At 46.6% G+C, this 24,533-nt stretch overlaps 1 protein-coding gene across 1 annotated transcript in view; it reads left to right on the top strand.

Annotated features, from left to right (window-relative positions):
* Positions 1-18,260: 18,260 nt before the first annotated feature.
* Positions 18,261-24,533, top strand: part of SORCS3 (sortilin related VPS10 domain containing receptor 3) — a 626,056-nt gene continuing 619,783 nt past the window's right edge. Inside the window, exon 1 of the mRNA XM_081543145.1 lies at positions 18,261-19,659. Within this exon, the coding sequence (XP_081399271.1) occupies positions 19,033-19,659 (627 nt within the window). The 5' untranslated portion in view covers positions 18,261-19,032. The remainder of the gene's footprint in view (positions 19,660-24,533) is intronic.

Here is a 24,533-nt window from a genome sequence, read left to right as displayed (position 1 = left end):
CAGCTTCTAGAGAACCTGAGCTAAGTCACCTAGGTTGGGAAAGGAGAGAGGGGGGAGGAGCTGGAGGAGCTTCTTTAATACAATCCCTGTGTCTCTCAAGATGCTACAGGGAAGCTGGGCCAGCCTGGCCTTTCTCATTGTCCTTCAGAGAGTACACCTCTCCTCACCCCCAGCCCAAATGACAGCAGCTGGCTAGGCTGTCAGTCACAAGCACATGTTCTGGACTGGAGCCTCTCCTTAGCTCTCCACCTAACTTGCCTTCTCTCACCCGGTTCAATGGGACAAGTCCCTCTGGAATGGAGCTTGAAGGGTGGTTGTCTAAGGAAAGTTGCTCCTAACACCCTCTCCCTCATACCTGACCAAGGTGATACTTGATGGGACTTGTTTAAAACCTGCCACCGATACAGGGCTGGAACCACATTGAACTGTGAGTTAGAATGATTGAACTCTAGTCCTAGCTCAGCCCCAAACCAGCTCTGTGACTGGTGTTTTCTCATCTGCAATATAGTCTCTGAGATCCCTCCAGTTCTAAATGTCTGTTCGCTCAGTATGACACGTTCGATGCCTCCCAAGAGTTTACAATCTTGTTAGAGAGACCTGACACAATTAGAGGGCTGTATATGACAGACTGTAGTACAAAGCTGAAATCAGTCCAATTAAGGAGGAAAATGTCTGGTGCAGAGAACAAGTGTGGTGGCTGATTAGTATGGGAGGGTTTCTGTGGGGCAGAGTCTTTAGGAAATGGTTGAAGGAAGAGGTTGAGAAGGGCCTTAGAGGTTGACAATGACTTGGATGGGGTTAAGGGGGAAAGAAGCCACCATAGTCCTATGCATGTGATTGTTACCTGGCTGTGAAATGAGGATAGAAGGAAGGGAGGGCAGAGAATGCAATCCTGGTTATCATTTAATTGCTATTCCAACTCAAAGTGATTACAATACACATACTGCTCCAGTTATAATATGCTAGTTATTTACAAGACTGTATTTCTATTCTCCCAGGCTTAACAAACATCATTGGAAACCTGACATTCAGAATTGCCTTTTCCGACCCCCCAAATTTTAATTAAAGTAATTATGTTACTAGCAGAAGCTGTAATTTATCTTCTCCTTGTGTTTACAAAGAGGAGATAGGCAACTTTGGCCAAACACATTTCCTCTGTATATTCTGTCTGGTTTGTTCCTTTTGTAGGTGGGGATCGGGAGTGGGTGTGTCTCTGGTTTGGGTGGCCCAGAGACTGTATGGCTCATTGCTGTCTCCTCACTGCTATGTAGAGGGCCCTGTTCAGGCCGTTTGGAGAAACTTTGCCACTGAGGGCCTCAAAATGGGTTGGTCTGTGTCATTCAGAAGCAGCATCTGAACTAAAGGACAAACCTATCTTCTGACAAAACCCTTTTAGCACAGGACTCTGTGTGTGTGTGTGTGTGTGTGTGTGTGTGTGTGTGTGTGTGTGTGTAGGTGTGTGTTTTAGGCACTGGTGGGAATACGAAACTCAGTGATTTAACTGAGAACTTTTCATGCAATTAATTTCCTCCAAACTAGAGCAGGTGCTGATGGGAATCACTGGGCAAGTCTGCTTAGTAAGGACCCATCCCCAGAAGTAGAGCAATTCAATGGAAATAATTATACCAGGTCAATTAAGCAGAACTCAGACCTCCTCCTGTTAGCCTGTTAGAATTTTTTATTTCTGTGAGCCAGGTTTGCTCAGGATGTAAGCTGCTTTATACCTCTGGAAAAGGCAACCTCTGGGCAAACATCATTGGTTTGTGTGGTGGTTGTTATTGCTAAAGAAGGTGGTTCCACTTCTCAGGGAAGAGTTCTTGGCCTCATTCAGGCCTGGGCTGGAATGCTGGCCCCAGTACCTAGGAGCTCTGTGACCTTAGGCAAGTTACATAACTCTCTAAACCTTAGTTTTCTCATTTGATAAGGGGGTGTGAGAGGGCCTATATCCCCATTCTTTCATGAGGATTAATTGAGAAAATGCTGGTAAAGTCCTGAAAAAAGGGCCTGGGTATAATAAATGCCCCATGAGCTGCAGCTATTGTTGTTATTATGATGAATTATTATCAATGGGAAAAAATAGGTATTATTATAACTGTGCCACTCAGGATGATCCAATGGAAAATTTCTATAAAGTGCAGCATGTGAGCACAAGAGTTAATTACATCCAACTTCCAACATGCAGAATGCAAAGAAACCAATATGTGAGTTTAGAAAATGGAACAATTAGGGGGTGATGTAAGGGCTTGACAAAAGAAGGAACACCAGAATTCAGTGAATTCTAAAGACTTTTGGCTGCACTGACCATCAGTGCATTTGTAGATTACTGATTTCCTGTCACAAAGGCTGAGAGGGAGGCTGAGAAACTAAGCTTTGGGGACCATTGTCAGGTTGCAAATGAATCAGAAATGAAATGACATCACCTTTAAAATGATAAGGAGAATCAGAGAGAAATGCAATCTAACTGACAAAAATTCAGGGCTATTTTTTTGCCCAGTAATAGTATTTATTGAGAGCTTACAATTTGACAGAAGCATTTCTTAGTGCTTTATGTGGGTTTCTTATTTAATCCTTACCGTAACCTGGAAGGTTGGTTCTATGATTATCTCAATTTTACAGATATATAACCCTTCAGGGATGCACTTGCTACAGAAAATGGAAGGCCACCTACTTCTTGGAGGCCCCTTTATAGCCTGGGCAAGCGTGGACTCACGGAAAAGCTTACATGTAGGATGAAGGGCTTACTTAAACATTGGAGAATTTAGATTTGGTTGTATACATATGTTCATTGAAGATCTATTACTCTGTGCCAGGAGCTGAGTTTGGTGTTGCACATATGAGTTCAATCACTCAGTCGTGTCTGACTCTTTGTGACTCCATGGAAGGTAGCCCACTAGGCTCCTCTCTCCATGGATTTTTCCCAGGCAAGAATACTGGAGCAGGTTTCCATTTCCTACTCCAGGTATCCTCTCAACTTGGGAATTGAACGCATATCTCTTGAGTCTCTTGCATTGCAGGTGGATTCTCTACTACTAGCACCACCTGGGAAGCCTGTTGAACGTATGATGATGAATAAAAGTAGGTATGATCAGCTTCTGGGAAGATGAAGTAGCTGTACTTTCTTATGCTTCCTGCTATGTATTAATACAACAAACCACCTGATATTATATGTAAAATAAATATAATAAGACTCTGAAACATGGAAAGAAGGCAGATCCGCCAGGGACCTGGGACTCAAGGAATGATGGGATGAGATCCCTGGATCTTCTTCTTGCCTTATGTGTCCCAGACTTGGAGATGAAGAAACAAGAAACCTGGAAATACCAATAGGCAAATACAATAAAAATCCTCCTCTTTCTAGCCTAAGGACCAGGAAAGATGAAGCTCGGCAAGACAGAGAACTTTCAGACAATGATAGGTCTACTCGATCCAAACACCACTAAAGAAACTGTGGCTTCACTTCCACCTCGACTTGCAAAGGCTGACTGAAGCTCCTAGACTTGCACCCTTTTGTGGTTTTAACAAGGTGCTCCAAGCCCCTGCTACAGTTGTGTTAGAGGAAGGCCAAGTATAACAGGAAGCCAAAACTTTGATCTACTCCGGGAGGTAATGAGGCTTCCCCCATCCCTATCTGTGATGTCAGTAGAAGCCACTTCTGCCCTGACCCTGCTGGAGTAGTGTCAGAGTACGCCTAGTGGAGAGTCAGGACTTGAACCACTGCCCAGGGGTAATGAAGTCACGTCTCACCTCCGCACTTTTGTGTTAATGGAGGCCATAGGGAAGCAGTAATGAGCTATAGTCCTACTCCTCCTAGCCAGAGAGGTATCAGTGGAGGTTTGCTGGGGATAGGGAACTCAAACCTTTGCCCAGCCTCATACCCTCCTAGGTGTCAATGGAGGCCAAGTAGGGAATGTAGACTCATACCCTTACCTGGCAGTAACAAAATGATATCCCTTCCCCTTCTGTCAGAGCTATATCAGAAGAAGCCAGTTAAGACAGGGGTTCAAATAAAATTCAGTCTCATAACATAATATTCATAATTACAGATTTCAATGAAAAAACCACTTGTCATACTAAGAATCAGGAAGCCTCAAATTGAATGTAAGAACACAACCAATAGATGCCAGTAGTGAGATGACAGGGAAGTTGAGATTATCTGACAAAGATTGAAAAGCAGTTGTAAAATACTTCAACAAGTAATTATAAATATGTTTGAAAGAAATAAAAACATAGAAAGTTTCAGCAAGGAAATAGAAGATATAATGAAGAAACAAATGGAAATTTTAGAACTGGAAAGCATAATAATTGACAAAAAACTAAATTCAACAGCAGAATAGAGTGGACTGAGAGAAGAATCATTGAACTTAAAGGTAGAACAGTAGAAATTATCCAACCTGAGCAGCAGGGAGAAAACTGACTGAAAGAAAAATGAACAAAGTCTCAGGGGCCTGTGGGACTGTAACAAAAGACCTAATATTCATGTCCTGGGACTTACTTACAGAAGGAGAGAAAGAAAAAAGAGGAGGATAGAAAAGTACTCACAGAGATAATGACTGAAAACTTCTCAGATTTGGCAAAAGACACACCTGCATATTCAAGAAGCCGAGTGAACAGTCAGAAGAACATCACAAAGAAATTCACAGCAAAACACATCCCAATCAAACTTCTAAAAACTGAAGACAAAGAAAAGTCTTGAAAGCAGCAAGTGAACTACATTAGCTATAGGAGAAAAACACAATTCAAATGACAATAGATTTCTTATCAAAAATCATGGAAGTCAGAAACAAGTGATATAGCATTTTTTTCAAGTGCTGAAAGTGAAGAAATGTCAACCCAGAAACCCATAGCCAGTGAAACTATCCTTCAAGAATGAAAAGAAAATGAAGTCATTCTCAGGTGAAGAAGCACTAATAGGATTTATTACTAGCAAACCTATCCTAAATGAATTACTATAGGAAGTGCTTTATTTTAATGTTTAAAGAATTAAGACCAATTCTGCATAATGTTTTCCAGAAAATACAAAAAGAGGGAACATTTCCCAATTCATTTTATTAAGTGAGTATTATCCTGATACTAAAATCAAACAGTAACAAGAAAAGGAGGGGGAGAACCACAAACCAACATTATTCATGGATACAGACACAAAAATGTTTAATAAAATATTAGCAAATAGAATTCAGCAATATACAAAGTGAATTATATACTATGATCAAGTAGGGTTTATTGCAGGCTTCTAAGACTGCTTTAATATAAGGACATCAATCAATATCAATAGATTAAAGAAGAAAAATCAACTGATCATACCAATCAGTGCAGAAAAAGCATTTAACATGTCAATTCCTGTCTGCCAAAAAAAGAAAAAGCATTTAACAAAATTTAACACCTATTTGTGATTAAAAACTCAGAATATTAGGAATAGAGGAGAACTTTCTCTTTGATAAAGTGAAAGTGAAGTTGCTCAGTCGTGTCTGCCTCTTTGCGACCCCATGGACTGTAGCCTACCAGGCTCCTCCGTCCATGGGATTCTCCAGGCGAGAATACTGGAGTGGGTTGCCATTTCCTTCTCCAGGGGATCTTCCCGACCCAGGGATCGAACCCGGGTCTCCCGCATTGGAGGCAGACGCTTTAACCTCTGAGCCACCAGCGAAGTCCTTGGTAAAGTGCACTACAAAAAAACAACAGGTGAAATTGTACTTAATGGTGAAATACTGAATGCTTTCCCCCTAAGTTAAGAAATAAGGGAAGGATGGATACTCTCTCACTTTTATTTAGCACAGTTGTACAAGTTTAATCCTGTGCAATAAAGCAAGAAAACAAAATCAAAGTCATTATGGACTGGAAAGGAAGAAATAAAGCTATCTCTATTTGCAATATGACATGATTATTTACTTGGAAAATCCAAAGGTATCTATAAAAATAATCCTGGAATAAATGAATTCAGTAAGGTGACAGGATTCAAGTAAAGATAGTAATATTAATTGTATTTCTATATGCTAGCAATGAACTCATGGGCACCAAACTTTAAAAATAAATGCTATTTAGGGAGTTCCCTGGCAGTCCAGTGGTTAGGACTTGGCACTTTCATAGCCATGGACTGGGTTCAATCCCTGTTCCAGGAACTAAGATCCCACAGGCTACATGGAATGGCCAAATACACACACACACACACACACACACACACACACACATACACACACTAAATACTGTTTATAGTGACTCAAAAAAGAAATATTTAGGTATAAGTGTAACAAAACAAGTGCTGGAATTTTATCCTAAGAACTACAAAATGCTGATAAGGGAAAGCAAAGGAGATATAAATAGTTGAAGAGACATACTGTGTTCATGAATGGGAAGACTCAATAATTAATATTAAAGAAGTCTGTTCTTCCTAAAGTGGTATACAGTTTTAATATAAATTCAAAATCCCAGCAAGAATTTTTTATAAATATACACAAGATTATTCTAAAGTTTATATTGAAAGATCACAGTTATATCAAAAGTATTGAAATAGGTAATAAAACAATTTTGAAAAGAGGAATAAAGTGGAAGATATCAGTCTATCTGATTTCAAGATAATATATAGCTGCAATAATGAACTCTGTGTGGTCCTGGCAGAAGAATAGGAAGATTTGATTGATCAGTTGAATAGAATAGAGAACTCAGGCCCACACAAATATGCCCAACTTATGGAGGTACAAAAGTAATTCAGTGGTGGAAAGATAGCTTTTCAACAAATAATGCTGGAGCAATTGGATATCTATAGCCAAAAAAAGGAACCTCAAATTATCTCATACCTTATACAAAAGTTAAATGAAAATGAATCATGACATTTACATGAGGAATCTAAAATATGATGCAGATGAACTTATCTATAAAACAGAGGACAGACTTGTGGTTGTCACAGGGAAGAAGAGGTGAAATAGGGATGGATTGGGAGTTTGGGATTAGCAGACACAAACCATTATATGTGGAATAGATAAAGAACAATGTCCTACTGTATAACAGAGGGAATTATATTCAATATTCTGTGACAAATCATAATGGAAAAGAACATGAAAAAGCATGTTCAGTTCAGTTTAGTTACTTAGTTGTGTCTGACTCTTTGTGACCCCATGGACTATAGCACGCCAGGCTTCCCTGTCCATCACCAACTCCTGTAGCTTGCTCACACTCATGGCCATTGAGTCAGTGATGCCATCCACCCATCTCATCCTCTGTTGTCCCCTTCTCCTCCTGCCTTCAATCTTTCCCAACATCAAGGTCTTTCCCAGTGAATCAGAAAAAGCATGTGCATATATGTAAAACTGAATCACTTTGCTGTACAGCAGAAACTAATATAACATTGTAAATCAACTATACTTGAATAAAATAAATTGTAAAAATGGGTCATGGACTTAAACATAAAACGTAAACTATAAAACTTTTAGAAAAAATCATAGTAGAAAATCTTCAAAATCTAAGGCTAGGCAAAAAGTACAAATGACATTAAAACTATGATCTATAAAAGAAAAAGTGATAAATTGGACTTCATTACAGTTGAAAAGTTCTGCTCTGTGAAAGATCCTTTTAAGAGGATGAGAAGGCAAGCCATAGACTGGAAGAAAATATTTTCAAACGACATATCCAGCAAGGACAATCTAGAATACATGCAGAACTTTCAAAACTCAACAAGCAAACAAACTAATCCAATCAGAAAATCTGCAAAAGATATGAAGAGACATTTCACCTCAGTGAACATGCAGATGACAAACAGGACATCAAAAGATGTTCAACAGCATTGCCTTTAGGGAAATGCAAATTAAAGCCACAGTGTGATTGCATTACCCACTCACCAGCATGGCTAAAATGAAGAAAACTAGAGAGAACACTAAATGCTAGAGAAGATTCTGAGAAACTGGATCCCTCACACATTGCTGCTGGGGATGTAAAACAGTACAGCCACCCTGGAAAATACTTTGGCAGTTTGTTTAAAAAAAAGGAAAAAAAAAAAAAAAGACTAAACTTGCAACCACCATAGAACTGAGCAATTGTACTTTAGGCATTTATTCCAGAGAAAAGAAGAATTAACATTCACAGAAAGACCTGTACATGAATATTTACGGCAGCTTTGACCTTATAGCCAAAACCTGGAGAAAACTCAAATGTCCTTCAATGGGTTAAACTGATTATGATACATCCATTCTATGGAATACAATCCAGCTATATAAAAGAATAAACTATTGACACAAACTAATAATAACTTGCATGAAGCTCCAGAGAATTAGGCTAAGCGAGAAAAGTCAATCCCAATATGATTCCATGTATATAACATTCTTGAATGACAAAGCTACAGTATTGAGAACAGTTTAATGGTTGCCAGGGGTTAAGGAGAAATTGGAGACAGGATGGAAATGGGTGTAATTATCAGATGGCAACTTGAGGACCCTGTGGTGATGGAAATATTCTGCAGCTTCACTGTTTCAGCGTCAACATGCTGGTGATGTTACAATGTACTTCTGTAAGATGTTACCTTTGGGGGGACCTGGGGTCCCTTTCTGTTATTTCTTACAACTGCATGGAATTCTACAGTATTCTCAAAATTAAAAGTGTGACTAAAAATATGTATGATCCCTTTGCTGATGGGGTTTACAGTATCCTGGAAGAGAGAAGCATTAATTTAATCTCTATACAAACACAGCATAAATTCAATGATGTCTGCGTGCTCAGTTCCTTGCAGTGGTGTCCGACTCTCTGCGACCCTGTGGACTATAGCCCGCCAGGCTCCTTTGTCCTTGGGATTCTCCAGGCAAGAATACTGGAGTGGGTTGCCATGCCCTCCTCCAGGGGATCTTCCCAACACAGGGATGGAACCCAGGTCTCCTGCATTATGGGCAGATTCTTTGCCACTGAGCCACCAACAGAGCCCAAATTCAACTATAATAATGCTTTAAAGAAGAGGCATAGAGTCCTAGGAAAGCATGTAATAGGCTGGGTGGGTGACCACATAATTTATTGCTCAAACTGGGAGACTTCTGAGAGTCAACAGGGGTACTATTACTAATTAGGCTGGGAAAGTGGCCTGAGCTGGGGCACGTGGTCACCCTAAGGATAGGGGAGGGGGCTCCTGAGGTCAGGGGAGGCTCCCTGAAGGAGGTGAAGGTTGACCTAGGATCTGAAGGAAGATGGAGAGTGAACTAGGTGGGCTGGGAAGGGATGAGCAGCGCCGGCAGAGAACCTGCGGCAAGAGCGAGCCTGGGCCCCTGGGTGCAGGAGCAGCGCAGGGAACACCCTGCGTGATTTTCAGTGGGGCAATCTCACCTGGGCTCTGGTTCCTGTGACCTCCCAGGTGGTCTCTCTTCTGGCCGGTGCTGGGTTGTAAACCATATGTTTGTTTTGAGGCTATATTTAGTTCCAGCTCTGCTCCCTCTGCCAGGCTTGAACAATTTCCTCAGAACCACCAGTTCTCTTAGGTCTCGGTCTGGCTCCTGATTGTGGCTCCGGGATAAGTGAAAGGGTCATGACCCCTAGTGTGGGGGCGGGAGGACCACAGGCCATCCCCCATACATCTCCTTCTGGTCTCATCATCACTTCTCAAGCAGCCTCGGGTCATCCTTGAGGGTTTCCTGTCCTCCCTGGTGATGCTTCTGAGCTGCAGCCTCCTCTCTGTTTGACTGTTCAAACTCTGGGGGACCTTCCCCCTTGTTTTCTCCACCCAGACCCCTCTTTCTTGCTTCTCTTGGATCCAAACGTGCTCTAAGAGGAAATGTCCTAGTCCTCCCTCTTCTTAGCTTTGGAGGGTGGGTTTAAGTTCTCTGAGCATTGGGGGTCTGGATCTGACCACCTCCCAGGACTCTGGGAGGAGGGGGGTGCACACCATTGTTCAGAGTCAGAGCATGGAGGTAGCCCCTGAGGCCTTTTGTAAGAGATGATTTGCCCTCTAATTCTGCAATCTCATCATGGGAATAAAAGCTTTGACTTCTCAAGAAAGAAATCATCACTGGGCAGATGGAACATATGTTTTGGGGGGGATGAAGAGGGGAATTAGAGAGGGGAGGTAAAAGAGGGTCTAATAGTAATTTATAAAGTGCTACTTATGTGTCAGGCACTATTCAGGCATTGCCTCATTGGATCCTCAAAAACTCATTGAGATAGGAACTATCTCAGATGGAGACATCTACAGATGGCGAAACTCAGAAGGGTTACACGCTTTCCCCAATGTCACACAGCTAGAAAGGCAGAACTAGGATTTGAACTCTACTTGTTTGGATCCAGAATCCTTGTTTGCCCACTGGACTCTTCCAGGAAATCATGTCCCATCTCCAGGACCTGAAAGCTTATTTGTCTAGTCTTTTTCTCTTTTCTCCCCAGTATTCCCACTACCACCATCCAGGTACCTCTTCTCTCTCTCCGTTTCTCACCCTTCTCTTGTCTTCTCTTTGCTTTTCCATTTTACCTCCAGTCCTGTTTTCTCCCCTGCTCTCTGGGCCTGAATCCAACAGTGGTATCCCTGGGGGACAGGGCAGCTCTGCTAGGATCTCACTGTCACTGCTGCCTGGGGTTTCACACGGTGGTCTATTCCCCTTGTTAAACTTGGTAAGCATCTGCTTGTGTCTTTTTAAAGGCAAATATTATACTCCCAGGAGGGGGACATTAAGACATCAATATTGAAGGATGAATTAGATGCTCTTTCTGTATAAAATTCTTTGGAGAGCACAGAACTAGATGTCATGGGAAAAGAGAGGGAGGCTGAATGCAACAAAGACTCTCTCTAAGAAAATACTGGGTTGTAGAAATCTGAACTGGGGGTTGTCTTGGATCCAGTCTAAAGAGACGAGCTCTGTAACTACATGGATGTCACCTACAACAGCAGGCCACGCCTTTCCTTTTATGTCGCTCTGTAAGTTTGCTTGTTGCTTCCTTGTATGTTCTTTCCTTTAATCCTCAAATTCAGTGAAATGGATTTTCTTTCCTCTGTCATAGCCAGGAGACTTGTTAAAATTTCTCAGCTAGCACTGGGAAAGCCAAGACTACATTTTAAATCCTCTCATATCCTCATCTCCGCCTCTCCTAGAAAATTCCCTGCCTTTCTACTGTAAAATATTCTACTTCAATTACTCAGATCTCCTTTGTGTCTTCTGTTCATTCAGTTACTCTTTTATTCATTTGACAAGCATTTAGGAAGAACCGGTTAGGTTCATCAGGCACTAGGTTAAGCTTTTACATATATTATTCATTGACTTCTCAAAACCACCCTGTGGCGACAATGTTAGAATACCTTCTTTTAAAATGAAAAAACCGAATAATGCCTAATTGACCAATGCCCCAGCAGTGGCGCTCTGAAATCCATTACCACATTAGTGCCCAAGCTCTGTTTCCCACAGGCTGCTCCCAGCCAGGACCAGGTGTGGCATGGATACCATGGCAGGCCTGCTTCTGGGAGCTAGAGAACTCCTCAAGGAGTGACTCGGACTTGAGGACTCCCTCTGTTTTGCCACACTTTCTAAGAATGCACAGTAACCAAAGATTCTTTCACCCAACTTTCCTTCTTCCCTTCCCTCTTTCCTCCATGAGAGTCTAGACATGCATCTTGGGCTGGTGGCTTTCTCAGCCACTGCTCCTGGCTCCTCCTCTTTCCCCCTTACAGAACCTGCAGGTCTAATCCTGTTGTGTCATCTGCTTCTTGTAATACCTAGATTAACACACTTGCCTTAAAAAAATACATGTCTGGTCTTTGTGGCTAAGGTCAGAACTTGGGTCAGGAGGCTGAGGTGGAAGCAGGCGTCCTCCTCCTGGCCCCCTTGTCTAGGATGGTATTTGAGATCCAGCAGGACGCAGTCTGTTCTGAGCTTGGGGGCTTGTGAACTGACCCGGGAGCACTTGGTAACACAGCCCACTCCTTCTTTATACAACACTCATTTCCCTTGCTTCAGTGATGCCATGCTCTATGGATTCCCCTCCAACCTCTCACACTGCTTTCTCAGGCTCATATACTTATTCTCCTGGCTCATCCTCTCACCAGTGCCAAGGGGCTCAGTTGGAAGCTTTCATTTTCCATGTTGTTTTACAGAGACTACCTTTTCTTTAAGAAATACAGCATTGCTTTTAGAGCAATGGGGAGAAAAAAAATCCCATTTTCCTTCAAACCTTCTTTCCCAATTGCACTCATCTTCTTAGATTTTTGCCCTTCTTTTCTTTTGGAGGCATGACTTTGGGGAAAATGTTGACAAAGTCGCTGATGACTTTCTGTAGCTTAATGAGTATGTGCTTTCCTGGATGTTGTTCATTTCCCACTGTTGACTTGACTTCTTCAAACCTGAACTTGCTACTTGAATGCAGGCCTGGAATTCACTGACTACCATAATCACTTCCTTACTAGGGGGTGCCATTTAAAGAAAAGGACACCACCAACCAAATCACTAACCTCTTCTTAAATTGCTAGGCATGTTATGGTGAGTATGCTCAGTGAGTATCAGCTAAGGCAGGTGATGCAGCAGAAAGAGCACAAAGGTTTGGAGCCAAATAGACCTGAATACAAGTATTTTCTAGGGCATGTTATGTGATCTGCCTTGGGTAGGAAGACAGTAGAGACCACTGTGCAAGAGCTTAGCCCTTATGTCAGACAGATCCGGATTCAAACCCCTAGTTCTGTCACTCACAAGGTATGCTACCCAACCTGTCTGAATCAAAGTTTCCTCATCTGTAAAATGGGCACGAAATACTGGCCTCCACAAGACTGTTAAGAAGAGTAAGGACATTTATAGCCAGACTTAATAAAGCTCTGTATCAGTACCACATTTTGTTTAACTGCTGTATGTACATTAATTCATTTAATCTTCACTAAGATCCTATCAGTAAGGATTTTTACCATCCCTATTTACAGATGAGTGACTGAACAACAACAATAGAGGTGCAAAGAGGTTAAGTCGTTTGTTTAAAATCACACCGTTGGTGTTTGGTATGATGGAATGTGAACACAGAAATTTAGCTCCAAAGTCTGAACTCTTAATCACTCTGCTGGAATGCTGATGGCTCCTTACCACACATCTGGTTCAGAGTTATCTCATCATATGTTAATGCTCATCATTACCATCACCATCACCACTTCCTCATCACTGCTTCACCTGTATACTTTTTTGCTTCTCACTCTATTGATTGGAACTGAGAAAACTGACTTTGTCAGAATTAAATGAAGCAGTAGGCATAGAAGATCTAAAGCCTGATGTAAAGAAAGCCTGGGCTAAATGTCGGTTTTCAAGTTGTTCTTTCCTGCTTTCTTTCCTCTGCTTTTCTTCTTTCTTTTCCACTTTCCCTCATCATAAAATTTTTGGTGCCTTTTGAGGCAAGATTCCTAATGTACTACCTACACCTGTGACTGTTGGGCAGATAGTCACCTGTGGTAGGGAACAGTGTCAGTCAAATCTCCGAGCTTTTGCTTCTTTAGAAAGTATGCATAGGCTAAAAAGAAAAGATGATCACTAGTTGCAGTAGAAGTGTTATTATTTGCATTCACCTGTTTTATCTTTTATTGCACTTTTATTGAGGGTCAGTGCTTTGCCAGGTATTGGGCCAGGTGCTTGAAGATACAGCATTAAGCAAAATAGACAGTTCTTGTTTTCTACACAGTTCTTCCTACTACTGTGTGAAGTCCTGATTTCAGTGGTCTTCTAACTGCTTTCATCTGCATTTCAGGTTTTGTTTTATAATCATTTCCTCTGTAGAAATCCAGACTTACAATGTGAACTGTTGTTTTGATATTAGTCAATTAATTAATTTCCTATTTAGTTCTTAAAAGGATATGAAGTGGCTTATCAACAATGCACAGATATAGTATGATCAAAGGATACCAAACAATAAAAACAAACAGTATTTCATAAAAGGGGAGCAGAGGATAAAGATCTTGTTCTGAAGACTGTTCGAGCAAGTGAGCATGATACGCAGCCTGACTGGTGAGACAAGAGGAAGACAGAGTGAGAAGACAAAGCCATTTTAAGAAAGCCTTTAGGAGATGATGGGATGTCAGCTTCACAGGAGAAATCCAATTTTTTCCTGGCTCTGAGTTTTATGAGGAATTTGTCTTTAGATCCTCAAATGAGTGCTGAACATGTTACAAAGTATGAGAAATACGCATAATTGTGATGCTTCCCTATATGTGCCAGCTGTAGGTGCTGGTGGCAAGATATCTGTTAGATTATTAAGGGGTTGGAAGACTGTGTGTGAGCATGTGCACGTGTGTATATTTGTGATGGGATAGAAAGTGCAATTTCCCTGAGTGTTATTTCACTGTGATGGCTAAAAAAAAAAAACCTGAAAGAAGCCATATTAGGGTGACGTTTAAGGTACTCTCAGGGATAACTTACAGCAAACAATTTATTTTCTCCAGCTGTTTGTAACAGGCTAGAAATCCAGAGGGAAAAGGTATTCTTCATGAGGGCTTCTTTGCTCTCCCCATTGGGACTGGGTGAGGGCTAATCTTAGCTCCCAACCTGCCTTTCCCAGCTGCAGTAGGCATTATGCCAGTAAAGGACATGGGAGCCCTCTCTTTTAAATTCCAAATAAATATTTAACAACTCCCATCTTAGAGCAGGAAGACAAAGAATTTGGTGATGATGACGATGAAGATGACATGGTAATGATAATAATGGATACAGTATCAGGCATTATGGGATAGTGGGGGCTGGGTTCAGGGAAGAGCTGGCATTTAAACCAAACCAGAACAGAAACTGTGGCAGAGGACAGATTACAGGCTTAAGAAAGACAATAATCAAGTTCCTGGAGGTGAGGGAGTGCCTGGAGTGTTGGGCACCATTCTAAAAAGTTTGGACTTCATGGACAATAGTCAACAATCAATTTTTGAGGAGGGCAATCCACAACATCATCTTCCTTCTATTTAAGAGTGTATTTCCACCAAGAGCGTGGAGCTGTGCTGTCTAAAACAATAGCCATTAGTCACATGTGGTTACTGAGCACTTGAAATGTAGCTAGTCTGAATTAGTATGTGCTATAAGTATAAAATTTGGGACTTACCTTGTGGCTTAGCTGGTAAAGAATCCACCTGCAATTCAGGAGACCTGGGTTTGATCCTTGGGTTGGGAAGATCCTCTGGAGAAGGGAAAAGCTACCCACTCCAGTATTCTGGCCTGGAGAATTCCATGGACTGTATCGTCCATGGGGTCACAAAGAGTTGGACACCACTGATAGACTTTCACTTTCATAAGTGTAAAATACACGCTGGATATTTGAAGACTTAGTACAAAAATATGTAAAAATACTTCAATACTTTTTCTGTTGATTACAAGTTTAAATGAAAATATTTTGGATATATTTAGCTCATTGAAATATATCATTAATTTCATTAGCTTCTTCTTACTTTTTAAAATGAGGCTACCAGAAAATTTTAAATTATCTTTGTGGCTCACATGTTTATACTGGACAGCACAGATGCACAGTGGAGAGGTTGGCTTAGAGAAACAAAATGCTGAAGACCAGGAAAAGACAGGAAACTATAGCAAAGTCCTACAAGAGATGATGAAATTCAGATCTAAAGCAGTGACCCTGGTAACAGACAGAAAAGGACAGGTAAAAAGGTTTTTTAAATAGGACGTGGCAGTGATTTTCCTGGATGTGGGGATTAAAAGAGGGAAGAGCTAAGGTTACATGTTAAATGTCTAGTCTGCATAACTGAGGTATTGGGGATGGTTTTTAGAAATTGATGTGGATGGTTTTCAACGGGGACATGCAAAAGGGAATTTGGATATGAAGCTCATAGGAGAGGACAGAGTAGGGTTGTATATTCAGGAGTTAATGCACTGGCCATTGTTGAAGAAGCACAGAAGTGGATGAGAACGTGGGGCTTACTCATGGAGAGAAGGTGGAATGAGAACCAGGTACAGAGAATTGGAGAGATGATGGAGATTGAGGCTCCACATTTAAGATGTGGAAGGAAGAAGAGAGGCTGGTAAACTTGACTAAGGTCGGTCAGAGAGAACCCAGAAGAACCTGGTACCATGTAGAACAAGGGAGATCTTTCCAAATGGAACCCATTTGCAAATGCACGAAGCAGAGGCTGCTGGGCCAACTGTCTCAGGGAGCCAGTGGTGGTGTCTGTTAGGATAGGGCTTTGCTGAGTCACCTGAAGGCAGATGTCAGATTGCAGAAAGTCCAGCAGAGAGTGGTTGGTGAGGAAGGAGAGACCTGCAGAGGTCTGGACACTAGAGAAGGCTGATGGGGAATGGGCGGCTGCAGAGGGAGGGGCAGCTCAGCGTGGAGGGCAAGGATTGTTAGGCAAGGGGTGAAGTAGGGAGAGACAGAAGATAGGAGAGGCTGTGCTAATGAATGGAAAAGGCCAAGAGGAGGAACTGGTGCAGGAAAAGACAGGAAAATGTTGCACCTGGAGTCTTTTATCCATTTTTTGCCAAACAAATATTTCATAGCCACATATCCACAAGTCCATCTTGAGGATGGACCTTTCTGCATCTGGGTGGAAGAGAAAGAGGAGAGACCCCAGCCCTTCTCTTGCAGACAACTGCCCTCCACGGGGGACCACAGGGAGCTTGGACAGCCCACCTCCCCTGTGGGCCTGGGGCTTGGAAGGCCGGACCCTCCCTATGTGAGCCTCTGGTCCGGCAGCCCTACCTAACAGTCCAGACCCAGCCCTTCTACTCTGACATCTACCAGCTTTGCTCAGAGCCCAAGCATAGGGAAGGCTTCCCATCCCTCCCCAAGCCCAGAGCTTCGGCTGCGGCTGCAGTGCCAGGCCTTTCCCGGCAGGGGCGCTGGGAACCTGCGGATGGCCGGCTTGGGTCCAGCGCCTGATTCTGAGTCCATCTCAGCCTTCAGCGCCGGAACTTTTCTTGGGGCAGCGGATCGCCGCGGTTTTTGGAAACCCACAGACTCCAAGGACCAGTCTCATTCTGAGTGGGACGTACGTGGTCATCGGTGTTGTTCTCTGGCCCAGCCTCCTCCGTCCCCAATTTCCATTTCAGCTCCTGGCGGGCGGGCGTTAGAGCAAGTTCACAAGGGGTCTTGTGGCGGCTCCTGGGAACCGCAAGTTGTCTCCACCCTTGGCAGGCTCTGATCCCAGGCGCCTCTGTCCTCCGCATCCCTCTTGACCCTCCTGTGGCTCTCTTTTGCCTCTTCTTTGCTCTCCCCTTTCTTTTTGCACCAGTATCTCGCCTCTCCACCACGTCGTCATCTCCCGGCTGTCTCCGTCTTTGTCCGCAACCTCCCTGCCCCTCCGCCTTTTTTAAAGCTTTCCTTTACTTTTCTTTCCTTCCCCTTCCTTGCAGCCCCCTCAACCCCGCTTTAACCGCCTCCCACAAGAGAACTCTTCGATCGATTCCAGAAGACTCCCTCCATCCTACTTCTTTCTTAATAGCCTCTCCTCCCGTTCCACGCATCTAGGTCTTTTCAACCCCTAGAAATTCCCAGAGCTCCTTGCAGCAGCTGCTGCTATACTTCTTGCCCCGGGGCCTGTAAACTACATCTCCAGGTTGTCTTTGGGTCTAGCTTCCGCTCTCCAGCTCACCCAGAGTCTCTCCTTGCCTTCGGGCGGGAAGAGTCCCAGCCCAGGCTGAGTTCCACGCGGCCAGGCTGCGCTTCTGCAGCTGGTGACAGTGGGGACTGATCCTCAGGCCTGCGCGGCGCCGGCCGGGACTCTCTAATTGGCAGCCCGACACTTTGAGAGAACAACTGAGCCCTTTTAGTAATGAATCTCATAATCGCAGGCGGGAAGATGAGCTCTCGTCCTCCATGTAGGAGCAACCGGTCTGGACGACTGTCTTTCCCCAGCTCCAGCTGGGATCCTGGGAAGGAGAGCTGGCGAATCTGGGAGGAGCTGGCAACCCCCAGACCCAGCTGCCAGCACCTCCTAGTTCTCTCCTCCAACCCTCCCGGAGGTTCTAGCAACAATCAGCTTACGTCCGCAGGCAATGGGGGCCTGTGGGTGAGCGGGGCGCCTTGGAGGAGCAGGCGGTCCAGAGCCGCCTGCCTTGCTCTCAGTATTGCCTTTCTGACGACTCACGGGTTCATGGAAATACAAACACAGCCCGTGCCTGATCCACACGTGCCCACAGCCCGAGCGCACCCCTCCCTGCCCCACACTCCGTCGCTCACACTCACACGCACAAATACGCGTGCAAACGCGCACGCACAGAGTCGCGTGCCCCCGCACACCCAGGCACCCCTGGTTCAGCCGGATACCCCCACGCTGGGTGCCCGCCCGCCAGCCTCCGGCGCACCCCTAGCCTCCCCTCACGCACGCGCGCGCACGCACGCACTCTGCGCGCCCCCGCAGCGGGCGGAGGCACTGGGTAGAAGTGGGGGCGGCGGGAAGGATACGCTGGGGAGCCCGGAGCGGAGTCCCCAGTCCATCCCGCGTTCGGCTGCCGCACGCTGCCTCTCTACACGATGTCTCCGGGCTCCCCTTAGGCTCCCCAACCTGAACAGTTGGCGCTGGAAACACTTTACTCCTCCTCCTCCCGCGAGACCACCCTCCCCAACCTTCCCTGCGCGCCATCTCCCGCCCCCACAGCATGCCCGAAGAGTAACCCCCCTAAACACGGCCAGAAGCGGCTCCCAACTCTTCGCCGAGAGCAGGCTGGAGGCTGGGTTTCAGAGAGACTCTGGATTGGGGTCCGTCGCCAGCCTCTCCTCCTGGATTGGGGTTGCTTTTCATATTTTAAAAGAGGATTTTCTTATTACCTTTGAACACTCCTTTTGACAAAATTTCTGGAGCAGCTCGGCGGGGAAGATTTTGGGGGAATATTGTTTTAAGAAAATGAAAAAGCACCTGCGGGGTATTTATTAATTTTTCTCGGGTTTTGGAATCACCCTGTGGAGGAGAGAGCCAGCGATCGAGAGGCAGGAGTGAAGAGTAGAGAGGACCAGCAAGGCGCACCAGGCCGAGCCACCTCCTTCCCGGCCGCCCCCTCCCCACCCCCCCGACACACACTCATTTTGCTCGCTCGCCGGCGCGCGCAGCGCACACCCCCCGCACCGGACCCGCACCTCGGCGGGCGCCACACACTCGCTAGCCCGAGCCGCGGCAGCCGCAGCGGGATGGAGGCGGCGCGCACCGAGCGCCCTGCAGGCTGGCCGGGGGCGCCTCTCGCCCGGACTGGGCTCCTGCTCCTGTCGACGTGGGTCCTGGCCGGCGCCGAGATCACTTGGGACACCACGGGCGGTCCTGGGCGCCTAGCGGCTCTGGCTTCGCGGTCCCCGGCGCTGCCTCGTCTCTCACCGCTGGCAATGGCAAGCCAGTGGCCGGAGGAACTGGCGACTGTACGGAGAGGCGCCGCAATGGGGCGCCGGCCGGTACCAGAGCCGCTGCCCCAGCCAAGCAGTGGCAGCGACGGAAAGAAGCAAGGAGAAGCCGGAGGGCTCTCTCCAGCAAGCTCGCGGTGGGGACCGGGCATCTCGACTCCTGGCAAGCCTAGCGGCATGAGGAGGAGTCGCCGGGCGCAGCCCCCCAGTGCCCTGGAAGACGGGAATGCCCGGGCTACTGTCTTAGCCGATGGTTCCAAAGGAAGCCGCCCTCTGGCCAAGGGTCTCCGGGAGGAGGTGAAGGCACCACGGACTGGGGGTTCAGCGGCCGAAGAGCTCCGGTTGCCCAGCACCTCGTTTGCGCTGACCGGGGACTCGGCTCACAACCAAGCCATGGTGCACTGGTCGGGACACAACAGCAGCGTGAGTATCCACCCGGCTGCGGAGCTCACTGTCTCCCGACAGCAAAGGAAAATGGGGGGTGGGGGTGGGGTGGGGTGGGATGGGGTGGTGGGGGGTGGGAAGGGGGGCAGACAGTTGCCCTGGGTTGGGGTGAAGGCCGGAGCAGGGGGCTCCTCGACTTTTAGTCTGGTGCATCCCGCTTTCCCCACGCCCCCAACAGGTTAGCGGAGTTTGTTTTAAGACTGTGTGGATTTGTTTACCGGAGACCCTAGGATTGTGGCTGTCTGGAGGGAAGAGGGGAAAAGAGGTGCCTTATCGCGATCCGTGATCACTTTCTCTGGTACTCGGCTTGGGGAGTCAGTTGTCCTATCAGGTCTGCGTGTGCGCGTGAATTCTTAGGCAAGGAAATATACTGATTTGGGGAAAAAACCGCTGGACAGGTTGACTGACTCCTGCGACTGCCCGGGGTTCCCCTCTCTCCTCCACCCTCAGGAAAGAACCGGGAGATGGTGCGATTCGGACGCCTCCTGCCCGCCCCGCTTAGGATGCTGCCCTGGGCCCCAGGCACACTTTGTCCCAGTCTTAGCGGGAGGCTGGGCCAAGTTGGCCCAAGTCTGGGCCTTTCTTGACATCAGCTTTCCCCTTCAAAACCCAGGCAGCTGCCCTGAAAAGCTGTAGGAGAGGCAGGGAAAAAAAAGTTTAAAGTGTGAAGTGAAATTCAACACCCGTCCCGCACCCCTTGTTCTCACGCAAGCAGAAGCACACTTAAGTCACTGAGCACATAGTCGTCCCTGCCGCTGCTTCCTGCGACTGCAACCTCGCCGAGGTGCGTCCCGGGGCTTTCTACGCGCCTCTCCACGCCTTTCTCTCGGCAGCCAGGTTACCCTGGGAAGCTGCTGTACCGACAGGTGGCGCCCTGGAGTCCACTCCGGCGGCTCCAGAGGCTCCCGGCGCCCGCGGCGGGTCTTAGGGCGCAGAATACAATCTACCCCAGCAGCTGCTGCAACCCGCAGCGCGTGCCGGAGGGGCTCCCCACCCTGCCCCCAGTCAGCACGAGCAGTCCCGCCCAGGAACCGTGGGGGAATGGCTCCGACCATTTACCCCACTCCCCTGCCTTCCTCGGGCCCCACTTAAGCCAATCCTGCAAAAACCCTTTCCTCATCTCTGGCTCATAGCATCAGATCAGAGCCGGGGCTCTGGGCAGAATCTGGAGGGTGGTGGATGTCGGTACCTGCAGCTTGGGGAACTCACTGATGGGAAAGCACCACCCCCACTCCCTTTGTATTTCTCTTCATGATTGACATTAAAGATTTCCCTAGGAAATTCTCCCCTTATTTTAACAGCGCCTGGGGGGTGTCGCAGGGGTGACTAGTGAGTAACAAGAAAGCGAGGAGTGCTTAGAGAGGGGCTCATCAGCAATACCGAGCACAGATTTCCTGGTTGTTACAGACACACAGCACCAAGCAATCAGCCCAACCTGGGTTGGAAGCATTTGGGTAGAGCAGCTCCTCAGCAGCGCCGTGGTGGCTTCATCTCAGTAAGCATCCCCCCTCCCCCCCACCTCCACAGCTTCAGAGTGGACAGCTCTGGGCATAGGGGGTGGACAATATGTACATTTGGAGGGATGGGTAATCAAGGACTTGCAGGTGCCTGGAGGATTGTGTGTGGGGGGAGGTGGGGGTAGGGGGGTAGGTGGAGAGAGAGAGTCAGGGTGACATGTAATTCTCTGACAGCAGGGCTTGTGACTCTCAACTTCTCTTGGTTTGAGAATGAGCAATTGTGTGTATGTGTGTTATTTTGTTCGTGTTCTTACTCAGTGAAGGAGGATGGACTGGATGTGTGGAAGCAAGTGTATCCCTAGGAGGAGGAGGAGGAGGAGGAGGAGGAGGAGGAGGAGGTGACGTCCCTCGATTTTAGCACTGCCACACTGGGACGATATAAATTCACTCTGCCGAAAGAGTTCTCTTACGTTTCTGCTTTTATTTTAAGGATCATTTCTGTGTGTTGACAAATTCCCTGAAGACGGGACGTTAGAGAATGCTTTTTGCAGATAATAGTTACATGTGCATGGCCTTCTCTGACCATCTTAAAGGCAGTTGTACAGCAGAGGAAGTGAGGGGGCAAGTCTAGCCCTATACCCTCCTGGGAAATGGCTCTCCAGTTAAAAAGGCAGGCCCAAAGGGCCTGAGGAGCGGACCAGTTAGCCTTGGAGTTCTTAGTGATAGCGATGAGATTTGGGCAGTCCAGGAATAGTCCCCTCGGGGGTTCATTGGTTGTGCCCCTGGCCAGACTTACTGTCCGAGCAAAGGACATGGCAGCTCAGGTGAGTGCGGTGACCCCATATGTCTACTCTCTCTGCCCCAGAGAGGGACTGCCTCTTTAGACCATGCTTCACAGGCAATTCCAGTGGAAAGGGCTTCCTCGAGGGTCAGTCCATTTTACCCTGAGGAAGATGAGCAAACAAGCTAACCCAGACCTGCCTCTGGGAGACTTTAAAGAAACAACCCCTGGCGGGGGAGGGGGGAGCTAGAAAACCAGTTTCTGCAACATTACTCAGTCAGTTTCTTTCTGTCGTTTTAAAAAATCTAATCAATTTCTTTCTCCCCTCCTCCTTTCCTGAAGTCAGCAAAAGAAGGTGCTGTTAGAAAAAAAAGCCAGGGTAAGGAGTGATGGAGAGGATGTTCCTTCTGGAAGGTCCCTTCATCACTGCTTGGAGAAGTCCTCAAGGCAGAGAACATGGATACTTGTTTCAGGCTCTTTTGGCATGAAAAGAGAATTCCATCTTCCCTTCTGACTTGAGTGTTAACTATGTCCTTCTCTAGGAAGGCCACCACTCTAATGGTCCACACATCGTGGGGCTTGCTGCTCTCCGTCAACTGCCTGTGGTGGACCACATTCCTCCTGTGAGTTCCTTTTGGAGGAGAGTTTCCAGTTACTCCATATATCTGAAAATTGAACTCTACTCTGGCCATTTGTGGTCAGGCATGAGGAGATGGGTCTTCCAAGGTGGCTCAATGGGTAAAGAATCTGCCTGCAATGCAGGAGACACAGGAGATGTGGGTTCAGTCCTTGGCTTGGGAAGATCCCCTGGAGGAGGGCATGGCAACCCACTCCAGTATCCTTGCCTGGAGAATCCCATGGACAGAGGAGCCTGGCGGGCTACAGTCCACAGGGTTGCAGAGAGTCAGACAAGACTGAAGCAGCTGAGCACATATGCACGCACATGAGGAGATGAATGTGAAAGTAAAGGGTCTCCACCCTCTTCCCCACGTGCCCAGCATATGCCCAGGGGCTGAGAGTCTCATTCCAGGCTTGAGTCACATATTCACTTTGGTCCCAGAAGGGGCTGGCATGACTTGGTGGGCAACAGAGGAAGTGCCCAGCAGGTTTGAGTCAGGAGGAGATGGAGTCTGGGTTCCCCTCTGGCCTTTCTTACCCTGCCAGGTATTTCTGGGGAAGAGGAGAGTGAGCTTGGTCTTGAAGCCTGTACTCTGGAAGAGCAATTTGCCTTTCTGTTTGGTTGTCTCCAGCTGGGATTCTGGTGATTAATGGGCTAGAAAGTGTTTCACAAACACCCAGAGGGAGTCCAGACCCTGTGGCTTACAGGGATACAGAAAATCACATCAGCCTGCTCTTGCCTTTCGAAAGAAGAAATATGCCTTCCTGCTTGGTTAGTGAGTTGGCAAATGACTCTGGAGAGAGGGAGGCTGTGAAGACAACAGCCCACTTTCCAGGCCCCCTGAGCATTATAAAGCCTTGATGGGGGAAGCCCTCATTTGTTTATGGTGCTGGGATAGGAGAACGCTGCCTCCTCCCATAGATTGAGCCCCAGGCCTTTCCTGCAGCTCACTCAGTGTGCTGCCCCTGCAGTGTGTCTGGTTGGGATGCCTTGCCAGATAGTTTTTAATCTGTGTGCCCAGCGCTGCACCTTGGTGAAGAGAAACGGGAAGATGCTGATAACTTGAGGTCCCTATCCTGCCCTGAGCACACCAGCAGGTGGAACACCCAGATGCTCCCAGGCATCTGGTTTCATGCTCTTAACTAATTCAGCTGGACAACGCTCTAAAATATTTACTCCTAATGTGGAAAATAGTGACAGATTTGATCAGATTAATTGTGTCTCACTCACTGGAGCATCTAATTGTGGCTCCCAAACAGATTTTTCAAATAGCTTTTGGCTGGGATGTCTAGCCTTCTCGTCCCCGCTTACCGTACCCATGTCACAGTATCTTAATGCATTTTGTCTTCTCAGAGGCTTAATAAAGAAGCCTGCCACTGGAGCCATTCTTCAGAGGTTTGCCAAAAAGAATCTGTTTTTAATTAATATTACAAGGGAAGCCATCTCAGTGGAGACAGAGCTGGGAAATGCAGTGGGACATAGCAGCACTAATTGCTCCCGGTCACTCACTGTCAGCCTGGGGGTGGGAGGGTGGTGGTGGGGAGCGGAGTGGCCACACACAGGCTGTTTGCTCTGCATTTTCTCTGATGGCCCAGTTGGTTGGTTATAGGGCGTGATTTGCTTCTCAGATCCTGCAGTGATTTCCAAGGTGAGCAGAAGTTGCAAACTCCTTAATTGGGAGGCCTGATTTAATGATTGCAGAAATGCAGCGGTTGGAACTCGCTTTGTAGTTGGCAGAGAAGGCACACAGGAAGTGGCTTCTCTGAGTGTGCTGGATTTAAGGGGAGGGAATGGTGGCAAGAAGGCTCAGGGGGCAGAAGGGAGAACTGCTTCTTCCTAGGGCTGGGTAAATCTCTTACTGTAACTGGGGGAACTTTGGAACTGGATGCTCTGTTGGCTCTGAATCATCCTATAGGGCGCAGAGAGGTGTGACAAAGCTGGATGCTGAAACAGGAGGTTGTGTCTGAAGGGTTTATCCGAGGCCAGGTACTCCAGG

Source organism: Giraffa tippelskirchi, chromosome 2, assembly GCF_054371585.1.
Source record: "Giraffa tippelskirchi isolate mGirTip1 chromosome 2, T2T-mGirTip1v1.2.pri, whole genome shotgun sequence".
Taxonomy (NCBI): domain Eukaryota; kingdom Metazoa; phylum Chordata; class Mammalia; order Artiodactyla; family Giraffidae; genus Giraffa; species Giraffa tippelskirchi.
Note: the sequence above shows the minus strand (reverse complement) of the source record. Positions and strands in the feature narration are given on the sequence as shown.